The sequence below is a fragment of the Geotrypetes seraphini genome, chromosome 5, assembly GCF_902459505.1.
Source record: "Geotrypetes seraphini chromosome 5, aGeoSer1.1, whole genome shotgun sequence".
Taxonomy (NCBI): Eukaryota; Metazoa; Chordata; class Amphibia; order Gymnophiona; family Dermophiidae; genus Geotrypetes; species Geotrypetes seraphini.
The window spans coordinates 39,468,541-39,486,256 of NC_047088.1; the positions used below are offsets into that span (position 1 = coordinate 39,468,541).

Here is a 17,716-nt window from a genome sequence, read left to right on the forward strand (position 1 = left end):
CTTTCCTGGACTTTTCATATAGATGCGCTGTTATAAAATTAGTCCCTCTTCTTCTTACATGCTGTTCTGTTCTTGTCAAATTAGAACTGGCCTGATCAGATTGATTCCTGATTTGATTCTTCATATTGACACTTCATATTGTACAGATTTGGAGATTGATTTTCAGGGGGTCATTTCAGATGCTGCGAATATAAAGTATGATATACTTGCTAGGTCAAGTCATTCACAGGATTTTGAGTCATCTAAGGTCGGTAGTCCTAGTGGTGCCCAAATGTCCCTATTCAATCTTAGTCCTTAACAACCGAGCGCAAGAACCACCTGTCGCTAAATCTGTACTTTGTTTATTCCAGGGGTGTCCAATGTCAGTCCTCGAGGGCCGCAGTCCAGTCGGGTTTTCAGGATTTCCCCAATGAATATGCATGAGATCTATTTGCATGCACTGCTTTCAATGCATATTCATTGGGGAAATCCTGAAAACCCGACTGGACTGCGGCCCTCGAGGACCGACATTGGACACCCCTGGTTTATTCATTCAATCTGTAACTTTGTTTATTCACTCAATCTGAAACATTTCTAATCATTGTAAACCGCATAGAACTTCACGGTCCTGCGGTATATAAACTGTTATTATTATTATTATATACAGTACAGACTTAGAATAAGCACTGAAGTAGGCACTGAAACACATTGCAATAACACATTGGGGTCTATTGTCTTTTGCACTTTGCTTCACACTTCATTGACATCTGGAATGACTTGAGCCTGGGTGGTATTCCTAGGCTAAAAAAATGCTTGTACAGTCTCCAGTAGGAACTGACGTTTACACGCATCGCTTTGTAGTTGTGTAATATGTGCCATAGCTGGAATTCCATTGGTCACATTGCACTAAAGATATTCTGGTAAGAAGATGCTACTTTTCTGTACTTTTGAGATTGTCTGTGTGAAATTTTAAAAAGAATATATGACCTTCTGTTGTCTTTAGTTTGATGTCCTTGCTACTACATGTACTAGCTGGAGTTTTTAAGCCGGTGCTGCTATTTGCTTCTAGAAACCGAGTTAGCATCGCATGTGCAACTTCCTTTCAGCATCGTCGCAGGAGATTGACGCGCTATTGTGCGCATCAAGCTGGCTTTTACCCAGTTGGCACAAATTTAAATGATGCAGCACGGGATAAACGGACTCCTGAGGGAAGGCACAGGCTGCTGAAACACGGACCGTGTCGGTTACTTAGTAGATCCATTCATCTAGATTTTGCTGCCTTATTTTTTTTTTTTATATAGTATTTTTAATAAAGTGATCTTATTTTGGGCTCCTGCTCTTATCCTGGTAGTTTGTGGCTTTTCCACTCTCTGCATTTTGGTCGGATTTTTATGGTCTGCCACCCCCTTTTTTTTCCCCTATTCATCTTCTTTTCATGCCCATCCATCAGATTTGGGGGCTCCTTTTACAAAGGTGCGTTAGGGCCTTAACACGCGGAATAGTGCACGCTAAAATGCCCCGCGCGCTAGCCGCTACCGCCTCCTCTTGAGCAGGCGGTAGTTTTATGGGTAGCACGCGCTAATCCGGTGCGTGCGCTAAAAACGCTAGCGCACCTTTGTTAAAAGGAGCCCCCGAATGTTTTCATATGGTGGGCTAAAGGAGAATGTTGGACCTCACTCTGATTTTATGCACTAAGCATCCCAATGATACATGATAAAGCTGTTGCATAATATTCAGAAGCTTATTTACTAAGCTGTGTTAGGTATTTAAAACATGTTTTAATGTACGTTAGCAGTTAGGGGTAATTCTGTATTATAGGCACTAGCTGTTATGTGAGGTTCATAGACAAAACCGCGGAAGACAAAGGCGCGCGCCGACAACTGAGCGCAAGACGGAGGCGTGCGCCGAAGAAAATGACAGTTTTTAGGGGCTCCGACGGGGGTTTTTGTTGGGGAGCCTACCCACTTTACTTAATACAGATTGCGGCGGCGTTGTGGGTGGTTTGGGGGGTTGTAACCCCGCTCATTATACTGTAAACTTAACTTTTTCCCTGTTTTTAGGGAAAAAGTGAGGTTTTCAGTAGAATGTGGGGGGTTACAACCCCCCAAACCACCCACAACGCCGCCGCAATCTTTATTAAGTAAAGTGGGGGGGTTACCCCCCACACCCCCCCGTCAGAGCCCCTAAAAACAGTTATTTTCTTTGGCGCGCGCCTCCGCGCTGTGCTCAGTTGTTGGCGCGCGCCTTTGTCTTCCGCGGTTTTGACCTGACACCGTTATGTGATGATTACATGCTTAAATGGTTAGAATATTAGCATATATGTGCACATATGCATATAAATGCCAAAATTCTGCCTAAGCGCTGTTCATGAAATTTGTACAGATCTTAAGTAAAACACTACATGTAATAGGGATAGCAAACCCCCTTGCTCCTAAATACTGAGCAGTACCTACTATGTAGAAATATATAAATATTTCACCTATTTCTTAATATTCACACACCTACTTTGGAAACACAAGAACAACCCAGCAGGAAGGAAAAGCCTCAGACTTTCAACGGAAACGTACTGGAGAAGTTCTCCGAGTTCCATGGCACCCTGGCTGGCACTTGAAGATTTATTCATTCAGGGCCGGATTATTCGATACTAGAGGCCTGTTTTACAAAGTCGCGCAACAACAGCCCCGAAGCTCTATAAATCTCTGTGGGCTTCGGGGCCGTTACCGCAGCGGCCCGCGCTAAACGGCTTCATAAAAGAGGCCCTAAGGGAGCCGGAGACCACTTTCATTATTTTGAAACTGTAATTTTCCTGATGCAGGGGTGGTAAGAGCCGTAAAACGCTGTCAGCGTCGGAGAGTGGAATCCAGTTAAATAAAAATCGAGTGGGCAGCTTTGCGGTACAACTCTTTCCGCAAATATAACCGTGTTTTGAAATAGATGAAAGGTTTTTTTTTCCCTATAGAAGATATAGATTGAAAATGAACGCCTATTGATGATATGGTGGCCTGAGTAAAATTTTGAAAAATTTGACACTTCAAAGACAGTCAGCGCAACAGAAAAAAAAAGTATAAAAATAAGAAAATGATTTGGACACTTTCCCTCCCTTTTACTAAAGCGCGACAGTGGTTATTACTGCAGGGAGCCACGCTGAATGCTCTGCACTGCTCCCAATACTCTAGAGTTCCTATGAGCGTCGGGAGCAGCGCGGAGTATTCAGCACAGCTCCCTGCGCTAATAACTACTATTGCACTTTAGTTAAAAAAAGGTGGGGAGAGTTATAAAGCTATGGTTAACTGAAGATATTCTTTGACACTATTTAAAGACTGTTTGATACTATTTAAAGATTATTAGGAGCACTGTTGCCAGCGACTGAGCCAGAGAGCTCGGAGAACTTCTCCGGTACGCTTTCATTGAAAGTCTGAGGCTTTTCCTCCCTGCTGGGTTGCTCCTGTGTTTCAAAAGTAGATGTGTGAATATTAAGAAATAGGTGAAATATTTATAAGTTTCTACATAGTATAAGTTTCTACTCAGTATTTAGGAGCAAGTGGGTTTATAGCAGATCTTCTATAAAGCACGAGCAGGGCTCACTTGTACATAACTTATAGAACATTATAGGTACATTAACTTACAGCAGCTGTATGGCCTGGTGCAACAACTGGCTTCCTCATGGTGCTTGGCACGTCCTGTTACTGCAGAGGATTGGCTGTAAACAAGAGGTAGCTACAAAGTCTTAGTGCAAGTTAGTAAACAGGCCCCACTAGAGATTTTTTTTCATTCTTTTTTATTCCCCCCCCCCCCCCCCCCCCCCCGAAAGACGGACTGTTAGTATACGAACATGTCACCTGAGATTCATGGTAAATTTTATATTAAAACTTTTTATCTGTTCTTGACATCCCTGCATGTTTGCCGGAAGTTTCCTTATCACACGACATGTGGAGTTGGGTCTGCATCCATCTTAAACCATGTCGAGGCATCTCTTTGGCTTCTGACACATACCGAATGCACAAATATATTGTACACACTCATTCTTCGTACTAGTATAAAAGGGGAATTTATTTATTTATTTTTTGGTCTGTGTACCTGAGCTACAAAAGTCTTGTGCACAGCTTTTCAGTAAAGCAATGGGCATTGGTGACCTTTTTCCTGTTACATAGCACGTTCCAAGGAAGCTGCAGAACAGACTTTGGGCTAGATTCACTAAGCAAACCGATCGTGTACCGATCGGTTTGCGACCCGATTCCCCTCCGACACGATTCACTATCCTCTGCCCCGATCATCCTCTGATCCGCGCATGCAAATGAGGGGGAACAGCATTCAAATGATGGCAGGCAGCGATTCACTAATAAAAACCCTGCAACACCGACTGGGCTGGCCAATCACAACCAAGCGACTGCTGGGTGCCAGTCGTTCACTGCTTTCCGACTGCCATCTTCTGCTCTCTGCCTGCTGTCTACCCCGACTTTCCAGCTGTCTGCCCCCGACTCTCCTGCTCTCTCTGCCCTGACTCTCTGCCTTTTTCTCTCGCCGCCCTGCTCTACCCCGAAACTCCTCTCCTGCTCCTTGCCCCAACTCTCTGCCTGTTTCTCCTGCTGCCCTGCTCTGCCCCGAATCTCCTGCGCAGCTCCCTGCCCCTGACTCTCCTGCTCCCTGCCCCATGCGTTGCCTTGACCTTTCCCCGCAGTGCGAGCCCGTGATTTTAACCCACGGGTTTAAAGCGGGTTAAAACCACGGGCTGGCTGGGCTAGGTAAAAGTTTAAAAAAAACACACACACAAAAAGTTGCTGCTCTTCAATGCATACGCAGACCATCTACAGATGGTCTGCGCATGCCTCGGGATCGCTACAGAGCGATCCGGGAAGTCAGTTGGGGGCGTGATTCCGATCGCCCTCGTTTGCATGAGGGTGATTTGTGAATCAGCCCCCCCCTTCCCCCTGGACACGGATTGGATCCCTCATGGATGGGATCCGATCCGTGCCCTAAGTGAATCTAGCCCTTTGTTTTCTTGCAATACAAGGTAATTTACCACCGAACTTGAACTAAAATATTCAGTTTAAAGAAGCATGGGCAGAGGATTTAACCATAACAGTGTACAGTATGTTTTAAATTCAACAGCATTAACTATTGTATAAAAGAATTCACCTATTTATAGAAAGCACATAGGAAGTCGTGGGATGTGCCCTAAGTAAGGCACATACCGATGTGTTCCTGCTTAATATATCCTTAGGAATTGGGGGAGGGGGGAAAGCTTTTTATTTAATTGTTGATAAAGATGCAACTGATTCTGCAATTTTTTTCACATTGAAACTTTGCACAGCGAATGTCGACTAATTGTCTCTCAGTCAAAATAATTTAGAATTTACTTGCCGGGCCTAGTAGATATCATTATGCAGGTACTATGAAACATGTTTCTGTTGTAAAGATATTCCATGAAAATTGACTGCACTATAAAAGCATACTTGTACAAAAGTTTGAATTCTATATTTGTCTGAAGATATTGCTAAATAAAACAATTTAAGTGTATTTTAATCTGTATCATACACGTTTTATATTTGTTCAGTGCTTTAGTGATTCATTGACTAGAGTAGAACACCTCCTGGAGTCTCTTATTTATGGGAATAGTACCTGTAATGGGTGTTCTCCATGGACAGCAGGATCAAACAACTACACTAAGGGCTCACAAAGGTGCGCTGGCGGTTTCAGCGCGTGCTTAGTGTGCGCTAAAATGCCTCCTTTTAAGCGGGCAGTAGTTTTTCAGCTAGCATGCGCTAAAAATGCTAGCGCCCCTTCGTAAAAGGAGCCCTAACGGATGACATCATCAGGATGGCATTGGTTGGAATTAGCTTCTCCAGGAATAGCTTTCTTAGGATGCGTGATTGTTCCCGCACTACTGCTACTGTAATTATAACCCCCCAGTACATTAGCAAACAAACCCCTCCCCCCCCATTTTACAAAACTGTAATAGCGGTTTGTAGCGCAGGCCGGTGCGCTGAATACTCTGCGCTCCCGGCGCTCATAGGGGGAGGGGGTTGTTTTCTTCCAAGACAGCATAAATTGAAACAGCCACAGTAATGGAGATGCAACAGGAATGTTTTAACTACTCAAATGGCCCTGCACCCCAAGTACAATAGAGTTGGAGGTTTGTTGAGGCATTAACTAGACACATTTTTCTAAACTGACTAAACAAAGTCACCGTTCAAAAAGGATGGTTGGTCACTACAATAGTGATTAGTAAAAGTGTGCAGAGATGATCATGTGGTCACCCTACAGATTTTCTCTTTTGTAACTGCTGATGTCCCAAATTGATGAGCAGACTAGCAAAGTGACACACATTGGAACGTGTCAGGTCAAAAGCGCGCTGGGACAAAGGCGCGCGCAGACAATTGAGCGCAGTGCGGAGGCGCACGCCACAGAAAATTACTGTTTTTAGGGCTACGACGGGGGGGGCGTGGGGGGGAACCCCCCCACTTTACTTAATAGTGATCGCGCCGCGTTGTGGGGGGTTTGGGGGGTTGTAACCCCCCACATTTTACTGAAAACTTTACTTTTTCCCTGTTTTTAGGGAAAAAGTTAAGTTTACAGTAAAATGTGGAGGGTTGCAACCCCCCAAACCCCCCACAACGCCGGCGCCATCTCTATTAGGTAAACTGGGGGGGCTCCCCAACACAACCCCCCGTTGGAGCCCCTAAAAACTAATTTTCTTCTGCGCGCACCTCCGTCTTGCGCTCAGTTGTCGGCGCGCGCCTTTGTCTTTCGCGGGGTTGTCTATGAACCCATTGGAACAACAGCCTGAGAGGATTCTAGAAAAGCAGACACTTCTAAACCATCAACAGAGGCAATCAAATCTATACCTCCCACTTCAGAATTAATTTTCCTAAATCCAAGAGGCGTATAATAAATATTTGATACTGTAAAAGAATCAAGGGTGCAGCAAGGCATCTCTCAAATATTTCTAAAGTTTTGGACAATTTAACAACCTGGAATTTGAAGATCATAACGAAGTCTCAAAGACTTCTAATTGAGAGTGCATCCATAAGCCAGAGCTTCTCAGACAGACCCCAAATAGGGTCACAAGCTCCACATTTGAGGCCGCAACCTAGGTAGGCTTTCCATAGATGCATCATTATTCTGCACCTCCAGGGGTCACTTAATTTTGTCTGGCTACAATCATGGGATCACAGTCACAAAAAGATTGATAAGCACTGCCATAAGTTATCTTTCACATGTGAAACAGCGTTTTAGAAATTATGTTCAACTCGGGGAAGATAGATGTCAAGTCTTTGCGTCGAATATGGGCGTTCATTTCTCATGTGTCGTAGAACAGAATCTACCAGCCTACATTCTATTCTAAAATACATGAGAAATGAAAATCCTCGTGTTGAAGATGGCTAGTACAAACATCCAATATTTCTAACTGAAATGTCCAAATTATGAATGGTGAAAAATAAGGGACATGGAAGGCTGTGTCAACATAGGAAATGTCCATGTTTATAAAATAGCCACTTAGACCTAGCAAAGGAGTAGGCCTAATCAATGGAGCAGTGGCTTGAGTAGTACCTTGGGACCCAGGTTCAAATCTCACTGCAGCTGTTTGAGCTTTTTGGTTTTTTTTAATAGTGAGCCCTCTAGGGACAGAAAATATCTACTGTATGTGAATGTACACCATTCCAATTGCTTTCGGCTTGCAATTTTCTTACACATTCAGGTACTATAGATATTGTTCTGTCCTTGGAAGGCTCACAATTGAAAACAACCCACATCAGATCTGCATGAAGGTCTGTTAAGAATGCCCATAGTTCCCGAAGCTGTCAGAAATCCTTGTGCTTCTTTCCAGTTTCACATTTGGAGAAGCAATCACTGAGGAGGTGATGTGCCTTAATCCCTCCAGTGGACCTTGCCTTAACCTGGATATGCCAAGTACCAAACCTAAATAACAGCATCCATCTTTGTAGACATGGACGTCCCTTCCTCTTTTGAAATTGGACTTGGAGGTCCATATTTTGGCCCCTCCCTAGTCCAGTCCAAAACATGCCCAGCTCATGCCCCCATATGGATGTACTGCAGTTTTAGAGGTCCATATCTTGGCTTTATAAAATCAATATGGATGTCTTAATGCTCATTTTTCAGACATCCAAAACAATTATAGAGTTTCTAAATGTCATAACTGATTAAGCAATGGCTGTGATTCTACATTAGGGAGCTGCATGCCCATTTCACTAAAAAAAAAAAAAATGGATCAGGCAACTTAGATATTATGAAAATCTACACAATTGAGACAAAGTTCATTTTAAAGAAGCTCCATTTCATGTGACTGCTTTCCAGATACTTCTTAAAGTAATCTCAACATTTACAGAACCTAAGACAGTGTCCTTTGGATCTTCCAGTCCTTAAGGTTACTATTGTCAAAATCTCTGAGGCTTCACTTCCAAGACACGCAACAGACTTTTGCGGATTTGCATATGCTAAATCAGCATTTACTATAGGACACCTGAGCATGTTCCACAGTACGCCATTTTAAGCTGTTAGGCATGCATAGTCATATTAAAATAAAATGAAGCAACCTCAGGATTTATTTAGGTACAAAAGTGTCGCTGATAGTACAAGCTCACATCAGTGGGACTCGGACCCTACACGGTCCATGTTTCAGCAAATTTTCAGCCTTCATCAGGGGTCCTAAACGAATGGACACAAATTGCGTGGTATCTAATACAAGCAGGGCAAAAACAAAAAAGTGATATCCAAGGTAACTGCAGCTAAAAGTCAAAAGACCAAAACAAAAGAAAAAACTGCAGATAAGATGTACAAGGTGTAAAACTAATCTTTATTAAGAAAGATTCAATGTAGCATTCAAAAAAATAAAATTAATAAAAATATAAAAAATGGTTCTCGGGTGTGAGTCGGTTAGCGTACCTTAATAAAAGGACCCCTAAGTATCTTAATAAAAATTTGGCCTGTGACTTAGCCTATGTTTTAGATTTCGGCCCCTTATGTGATTGAGTTTGACACCCCTGCTCTAGAGTGAGCAACAATGAAAAAAGAAGAAAAAAAACCACACACACAGAGAAAAAAAGATAAGTTTATATTGTTTATTTTTTTATTTAGATAACATTTTGAAAGCAAATTTTATGGAGGTTTTCAGACCAATGAAAGAGAACTTGGACCCTGAAATTGTGAGAGAAACAAGGCAGTTGTCAATTTTCCTCACTGTGGTCTTTCCCTCTGTATTAATTGATATATCTTTGATTCTCAGCTGAGCACTGACCAGATTTTTTATGTTGCAATAGTTACAGTATATGTTGATCTGTTCTCATCTTTGGAACATAAGAACATAAGAATAGCCTTACTGGGTCAGACCAATGGTCCATCAAGCCCAGTAGCCCGTTCTCACGATGGCCAATCCAGGTCACTAGTACCTGGCCAAAACCCAAGGTGTAGCAATATTCCATGCTACCAATACAGGGCAAGTAGTGGCTTCTCCTGTGTCTTTCTGAATAACAGACTATGGACTTTTCCTCCAGGAACTTGTCCAAACCTTTCTTAAAACCAGCTACGCTATCCGCTTTTACCATATCCTCTGGCAACACGTTCCAGAGCTTAACTATTTTCTGGGCGAAAAAAAAAAAATTCCTCCTATTGGTTTTAAAAGTATTTCCCTGTAACTTCATTGAGAGTCCCCTAGTCTTTTTAATTTTTGACAGAGCGAAAAATCAATCCACTTGTACCCGTTCTACTCCACTCAGGATTTTGTAGACTTCAATCATATCTCCCTTCAGCCGTCTCTTTTCCAAGCAGAAGAGCCCTAACCTTTTTAGTCTTTCCTCATACGAGAGGAGTTCCATCCCATTTACCATCTTGGTCACTCTTCTTTGAACCTTTTCTCGAGCCACTATGTCTTTCTTGGAATCTATCAGTTTATACAGAATTAGGTGCCCCAAGCTTTTCTATAAAGACTACTGATCCTACAATACCTTTATAGCATAGCAAGGGCACTTTGTGTGTGTGTTCATATTTGGGTGTCATTGAATCTGGCCCATAATATACATAGGTCAAAACGAACCATCAATGAACCAAAGTGGTTTTCTTTGTAGCAACTTAATCAACTTAGTGTGATTTGGTGTTTTGTAATTCTAGATAACCAAGGCTTCGATGCAATAACCAAACCTTGCACTGCATTTAACCTATATTGGACTTCTTTTGTTGCAGTATATTACAGAACCTATTCGATATTTCTATTTATTCATGCAATTTAATAACCATCTTTATAAAAAGATTCACCCACGGTGGTATCCAGCGAGGATAGCTCAATATAAACAAGTTACACTGCGTTAAGTGTAACAGTTAGAGAGATTTGAACCTTCCACTTCCAACCCTGCAAGCAGCAGGTTTTAGCAACTCATTCATTAATTCACAATAAACTACGAGCAGCCTGTCACAGCTTTGTGCAGAATTCAGTAATGAAGTACGACACCTTATACAATGTTTTCACCAAGCAAAAGAAACTACAAAGCATCCATGTCAAGTGCACGGCATGGCTCATATCACAATTGGTAAGTGACTATAAGAATCAAAAGGCTTTGCTTGAACTGATTGAAAATCATATTTAAGTCGTATTGCTATCTGAGGAAACTCCTGTTGCCTCGTAGCAGAGGTCACTGGAAAGCGAAATATTTGTGTTGGTCAATCAAAAGGAAGATGACACATCCAAGTAAAAGGAGAGAGTGTGGTGCAGTGGTTGTAAACATTTGTGGTGGGCACCATTGATCAGGTGGTGCTGGATATACCGGGGGCTCTTGGATCCTTGCCCAGGGAAGCTCGTTGGCTGTGTCATAAGGTGTGTCTCCTAGCTCGCAGAAGTATTATGCAGCAATGGACCTCATCCAATCCTCTGTTTTTTTTGGCATTGGAGGGCTCATCTCCATGCATTAGTTCTGTGGGAGGCGCGGGAGGTGGGGGGCTCCCTTAAACGTTGTCGGATCTTTTTGCTTCTTTGGGACCCCTATTTACGTTACTTGTCCCCTAGGGGACGCAGCCTTCTTCTTAATACTCTGGCTTAATGGTGCGCTCTCCTGGCCGGTTCTGGATCCCGGCATCTCTCTGCTCTGGGGGGGGGGGGGGGAAATAGGTTTGGGGGGATTGTTTTTGGAGGGGTTGCCTTGTTCATTTAGGTGCCCTGGGGTCATCAGAGTCCAGACCCTGGGGGGAATTTGGTCTGTGGTTTTTCTTATTCAAGCCCTTGCATTCCTCTCCATTTCGGGAAGGGGGGGATGGTGAGTGTGACTTGCGGGATGGGGGGAACAAGGGGGGGATCGGGGGTTTATGGGTGGATATAATTCACACATGTTTTGTAATGCTGTACTTTGTTATGCAGATTTTTGCCTCTGTTCATTATGTTCTGTTATTTGTTGTTTTCTTTGTTCTGCTGGTGTTTTCATGTTAATAAAAATTGTTTCCAATCTAGATGGATTGTGAACCTAGTGGGACAGGCAGGGAAAAATGCTTTAGTACCTGAATAAAGGCATGTCTTCACACGCTGATTCATGTGTAACATGGAGGGGCATAATAAAAAAAACACGTCTAAGTCCCCTTTTTGGCCTAAGGCCCTAAACGTTGAAAGTAGACCTAATGCACTCTTCCCTTTGTCCAAAGTTTATGCCCCTTTTCCTTCCCTTCCTTGACTCAACCTGCTTGCTCACTCCCTCCCTTCTGTGGCCCAATTACTTTGTGCCTCCCTCTCCCATGAGACTGTACCAGAGCCATCAAGGTGGGCTGCCTCCTTCCTGCCTTCTAGCCACAATTGTTTCTTGGCAGGGTCGTAGGTCATGGTTCCTGCACGCTGTACGTGGCTGACCCAGAAGCTTTCCCTCTGTCAGCTCTGACATTGGAAGGAAGGCTTCCTGGTTGGTTGCGGGCAGTGTGCTGGGAGCGCTGCACACTGCTTTGTGGAAGGGCAAGTGTGGCTGGAGGACAGGAAGGAGGTGTGCTGCTGAGATAACACATTGGAGCCCCTCGAGGTGCCTCCATCCCCAGGAGGGATTCCCGTGGGATTCATCGGCCCCGCTCCCATACAGCTCTCTACTTGGTGCAGCACTTGAGAGGATGCATCTTCAAGGTTAGGTAGAAATGGAGTAAGAGAGAAGCCGAGGCGAGAAGAGGAGCCAGAATCATGGCTGAACGGCTTATTGACCACAAACTGCCTTGATTCTGGGTGCCAAAGATCCAAAGTGGCTGTTTCTAACTTTAGGCGACAGCACAAAGGAGCAAAAGAAATAAATCTGTGCCCCAGCCCACCACCACTAAAAATAGGTTAAAAAACGAGCAACAGTCTCCTAGTTGCTTGGATGGTTTGCAACACTATTCTTCAAAAAAGATCCATTTTACTATAACCCTATTGTAGAATTCTGAACACTGGTATTTTATCTTCAAACCAATATGCACTTTTTTTTCTGGATCTTTATTTTATTCAACTTTGCCTTTTGAAATGAACAGAGCAACATTGGGAAAGTATAAACTTCAATACGAGAGACAAATGGATACCAGAAGAAAAGAAAGCCTTGGCCGAGAGAGGCTCGGGAGGGAGGGGGGGGGGGGGGGCGGTAGAATTCCAATTTTTAAGCAACTGTCAGTTAAAATAGAAGAATACACTTCCCCCTTCATATTCGTGGGGGTTCGGGGCAGAGCTGGCCTGCGAATATTAAAAACCCCGCGAATGATGTTTGCGCCGATTCCGCCCCTAACCCCTGCTTCCCCCAGCTATTTTAAGCCCTGAAAGCCCGCCCCCCTTAAGCTTTACCTGGTGTTCTAGTGCAGTGGTTCCCAACCCTGTCCTGGAGGACCACAAGGCCAATCGGGTTTTCAGGCTAACCCTAATGAATATGCATTGAGCAGATTTGCATGCCTCTCACTTCCCATTATATGCAAAACTCTCTCATGCATATTCATTAGGGCTAACCTGAAAACTCAATTGGCCTGGTGGTCCTACAGGACAGGGTTGGGAACCACTGGTCTAGCGGGTTTTCAGGCAGAAGCGATCTTCCCACGCTCCTGCCCCGTGCTGCTCGCTCACAGGAAATGGCTGCCAAGCCATTTCCTGTGAGCGATGTGCACAGGGCAGGAGCGTGGGAAGATCGCTCCTGCCCCGAAAACCCACTAGACCACCAGGTAAGGCTTAAGGGGGGGGGGGGAGGGGGCTTACAGGGCTTAAAATAGCCTGAAAAATGAAAATGCATTTTTTGATCTAAAACCGTAAATAAGCGAATCCCTAGATACAGAATTCGCGAATACAGAGGGGGGAAGTGTAAAAATATGAGCAATGTTAAGTGGATCCGTTTCTTAATTATTCCATTTTGAACCTGAATAATGCATTGCAACGCTTTGCTAGCCAACACTAACAGTGTGACTATAAACTTTGCCATTCCCTAAATTGGGACCTGTGATAAATAATGCGTATTAATATGTGTTATTGTTCGGTAACATGGTAGCAACATTTCGTAAATCTAGCCTCAATTAAGTGAGCTGTGCAGAATTCTTTATCCAGTCAGAAAATTTTGAAACTCTGGTATAAATCCCATATTTATCTTTCAAGGCACACTGCTCTCCCCAGCTAGTTATTCCTGTGAGAAACCACGTACTCTGAAACTCAGAGGCATGGGGACCTCCACTGTCTCCTTGACATGAATCTTTGGTTTCGGTCGCATACCCGGCGCAAAACATATTTACAAACACAGAGTATCGGCTGGAGTTCTTGCAGGTCGCCCTTTCAATGAATGGCACCTTCAGTTTCTGGAGAATCGTGGCCGGTCTTCCTTGGAACCTGACATCACCCCAGCCGCTCACGACGCTATTCTTCGTCCCTTTGAGCAGGTTTTCGGTGAAACCCATGTCAGCGATGCAAATGGGCGTTACGTAGCTGTTAAACTTCATCGCCGTCTTCAACTCCAAGAGGGCGATGTCGTTGTTGTACCTCTTTTTGCTCGCGTTATAGTTGGGATGCATGACAATTCTTGCCACTTCTAGATATTGTTCTGTTTCATCATTCTGCTCGGTATTATGTTCACCTGTTGGAAGATACATTGCTCTTAAAAATCTCAGGAAGGGCAATTAATAAGAGGTTAAAGAGGTAATTTTGTTAAAAAAGTTACTTAAGCTGAGAGGGCAAATAGGCCCTTATGTAGGGCTTCTTTTAAAAGGACATGAAAGTGCCTGTGTGTCGTTATGAAACACTAGGAAAAACCCAGCAGAAATCGTGGCCAGGTTGAAGCCATGGACACAATTTATGCTCTTCTGGGTTTTGAAAAAAAAAAAAAAAAATCAGCACAATATGCTATTCTATAAAGGGCATGCTAATTACTGCACCTAACTTTGGGTGCCAGACTTACACCTTCCAAGTTAGGTGAACTTACCCAGTATTCTATAACTAGGTGTGTGATTTTTTTGAATGTACCTGGCACGCCTATGCCTCCCTCTCCATTGCCACCCCCCCCCCCTTTTGGGATAAATTGTATTAGCGTTAGGCACTGTGCCTTATAGAATAGTGCACAGAGCTGGCATGAGTGCCAATTAACATCACTAATTGGTTGTTGACACCCAATTATTGATGGTTAAAAGCTCGATAACCAATTAATTTGAGCACACATCTCTTTAACCCAACCACATTTGAGCATCATATATAGAATCCTACAGATAGGTTGTGACTCTGCTCACACTCCACCCTAGAATATCTTTGCATACAAGTCACATAAAAATACATATTGTTTTGGTAACTCATCCTGGATAAGGGCGGGCGATAAACAAACTTCTTTTATGCACATATCTTCCCATGACCAATTTGAAATCCCAGGTCCTAGAGTAATAAAAATTCAAGCAACTTGCATACAAAATCCAACAATGCCTTTCTATACATGGCTCCACATCCTCTTGCACCCCCTACAGGTAGCCTCTGGTAATTATGGCACATTCTACTGGGTTCTCCTATTGAAGCACCTGCTATAAACATTTTATTTATATCACATTTTTGCATATTTGTGAAGTCCTTTATGAGACTTAAGCACAGTTGGAAGGGAAGAACAGCAGGTACTGAGCTGCCCCTTTGTCTGTGTGGACATTTGCAGAGCATGATACAAAGGTCAAACTCCAGGGTAGGGCTATCACTGGTAAGTGGCTTAAATATATTCAAAGGATGATATTATCTGATTTCACTATATCCTAAAACCACTGATGTTCTTAAATTAATTTATTAAATGAGCTTTAGCTAAACTCAGTGTTGAATTTTCTTTTTAAAGAAGCTTAAATGAAAAATGAAAAGTTACAAGGTTGGTTCTTTTTTTCCTTCAAAAACTCATGACTTATTATTTTGACATTCAAAAACATGAGATTGCTATAATTCCAGGCATGGACACAAGGTTATATTTCTAAACTGTAAGAACATAAGATATGCCATGCTGGGCCAGATCAAAAACCCTTCAGAACAGGCATCCTGTCTCCCACAGTGGCCAATAAATAATAGAAGAAAACCTCACTGCAGTGTGTTTTTCTCTCTTGGGTATGTTTCTTATGTTAAGTCATCAGCAGCCCAGACTGCCAAAGATATTAGACTTTGATTTGGAGAGAAATGAGTAATCAAATCAGAGGAGAAAAGAAACTGTATAAAGCTGTTTCAAATGGAGACAGGGAAGAAAAATCTTTTACCGCCGTAACCATAGGTGGTCATAAGCACGATGATGATTTGTCATCCATTACTATACGGTACGATCCCTGAACTCTTTAAGAGTAAGATGGCCAATTACCAACCAGAAAGATCATTGCACTCTGAAGATTCAGCGTAGAGAATGACACGGTGACAAAATTCATCACCGTTCCCGTCCCCGCAGATAACCGCGGGAAATAATCCCATGTCATTTTCTAGTTTCTATTTCAATCTCAGTCCTTCTACACCAGCATTCTTCAAAGCAAAGCTTGCGGGTCAGTGGTTGTGCCCAATTATACTCTGATTCTTTCCTCTCTCCTTAAAGAATGACATGAAGATGGTTTCCCGCGGTTATCCGCGGGGACGGGAACGGTGATGAATTTTGTCACCGTGTCATTCTCTAATTCAGCGCTACTAAAGGCGAATGTCTACCCACAACCTGTAGAAACCAGCGCAATGACCTTTTGTGGTACAGGGGGTAAACTTGTGGAACTCACTTGTGGGGCAGATACGGAAATGTGGTAATAGAGTTGCATTTAGGAAATTACTTAAAACACAATTGTTTGTAAAAGCCTTTTTTTAGGCATTGATTTTTCCTGATTGCTGATTTTCCAAGGATCTGATTATTCAAGTTTATTCATTTTCTATAGCGTCTTAAAACTTATGTATGTAAGATTTTGAAAAACCGTGTTGGTTATAGACGGTATAGAAATTTTTAAAATAAAATAAATAAATAATACTGTGACGACTAATCTCACGATCAGAAACACCATTTGTGTGTGTAGAGAGGACTATACGGAATCTTCAAAACTCTGATGAGGCTTCCCATTTGCTTTTGGCAGACCACACAAAAATTTTTTTTTAAAAATTTCTATACCGTCTAGTTCCTAGGTTTACAATATATCCACATTCATAATACCTAAAAACAGTACAAAAGAGAAACAAATCATCAAAATTTAAATTCACAGTAATTCCTCGAACAGGACAAGTCAGACCCTATGGGGGTAATAATAATAAAAAAAAATGTCTAAAAAGTGTCCTAAATGGCTACTTGGACGATCAAAAAGCCTGATCGTCCAAGTACCCATAACCAAAGCTGGTTTTTAGATGTATCTAAAACCAACTTAGGCCTTTCCCCTGCCTCTAAACGCACAGAGAGAAAAGAGGTGTGTTGGGGAGACGGCGGGGCAAGAGGGCTTGGGCTCCCTCCTGGCCCGATATTGTTGGGGAGTCGGAGGGGGGCAAGAGGGTTTGAGCTCCCTCTTGCCCCGATGTTGTTGGGAGGGGGGGGGTAGTCGCGGCTTGACATGGCAGGAGGGCTTGGGCACCCTCCTGCCTGGATCGTTGGGGGGGGGGGGAATTCTGTAACCGGTGTTGTTTTTGACAGGCACCGGTTACAGAATCCAGCTTTTAGGTGAAGGACTGGCTCCTCCTTCGCCTAAAAGCCCTTCTGTTGGACGTTTGTGGCCTAGGCGTGTTTTTGTTTCATTATGGCTAAAAAGTGTAGACGTGCTGTGGAGGTACTTGTAGACGTAGTGGAGATTGGGCGTTTAGGCAGAGGAAGGCCATAATCAAAACAAGAACGTTTGTTTTGGTTATGGACACTTTCCCTGCTTCTGGGTTGAACGTTTAGGGACTTAGGCCAAAAGGGGACTTAGACGCTTTTTTTGATTATGCCCCTCCATATATATTTAAAAAAAAAAAAAAAGCATTAAACAATTGCATTTTGAGGAGCTTTCTAAAAGTTCCTCTATCAGCACATTTCCTCAACTGCCGTAACTGCCAATTCCATAATTTCACCCCAGCACAAAGAAAGGTCATTGCAAAAGTTTCAACATACAGTGATACAGATATGTCTCAAACCCCAGCTTTTATTTTCAGAGTATTAATTCCTTATATAACTACAAGAACACTGAGATCTCAGGATCAACATCTATTGGCTATTCCCTCATTGAAAGTTATTAACACTAGACGGCTTACTATTTTTTCAGTGACCGCCCCACAATCTTGGAATAATCTCCCTATCTATATAAGAGAAGAAAAGAACTAAGCTTAAAAGTT

At 42.9% G+C, this 17,716-nt stretch overlaps 1 protein-coding gene across 1 annotated transcript in view; it reads right to left on the reverse strand.

Annotated features, from left to right (window-relative positions):
• Positions 1-13,087: 13,087 nt before the first annotated feature.
• Positions 13,088-17,716, reverse strand: part of F9 (coagulation factor IX) — a 39,729-nt gene continuing 35,100 nt past the window's right edge. The window contains exon 8 of the mRNA XM_033945620.1: positions 13,088-14,027. Within this exon, the coding sequence (XP_033801511.1) occupies positions 13,477-14,027 (551 nt within the window). The 3' untranslated portion in view covers positions 13,088-13,476. The remainder of the gene's footprint in view (positions 14,028-17,716) is intronic.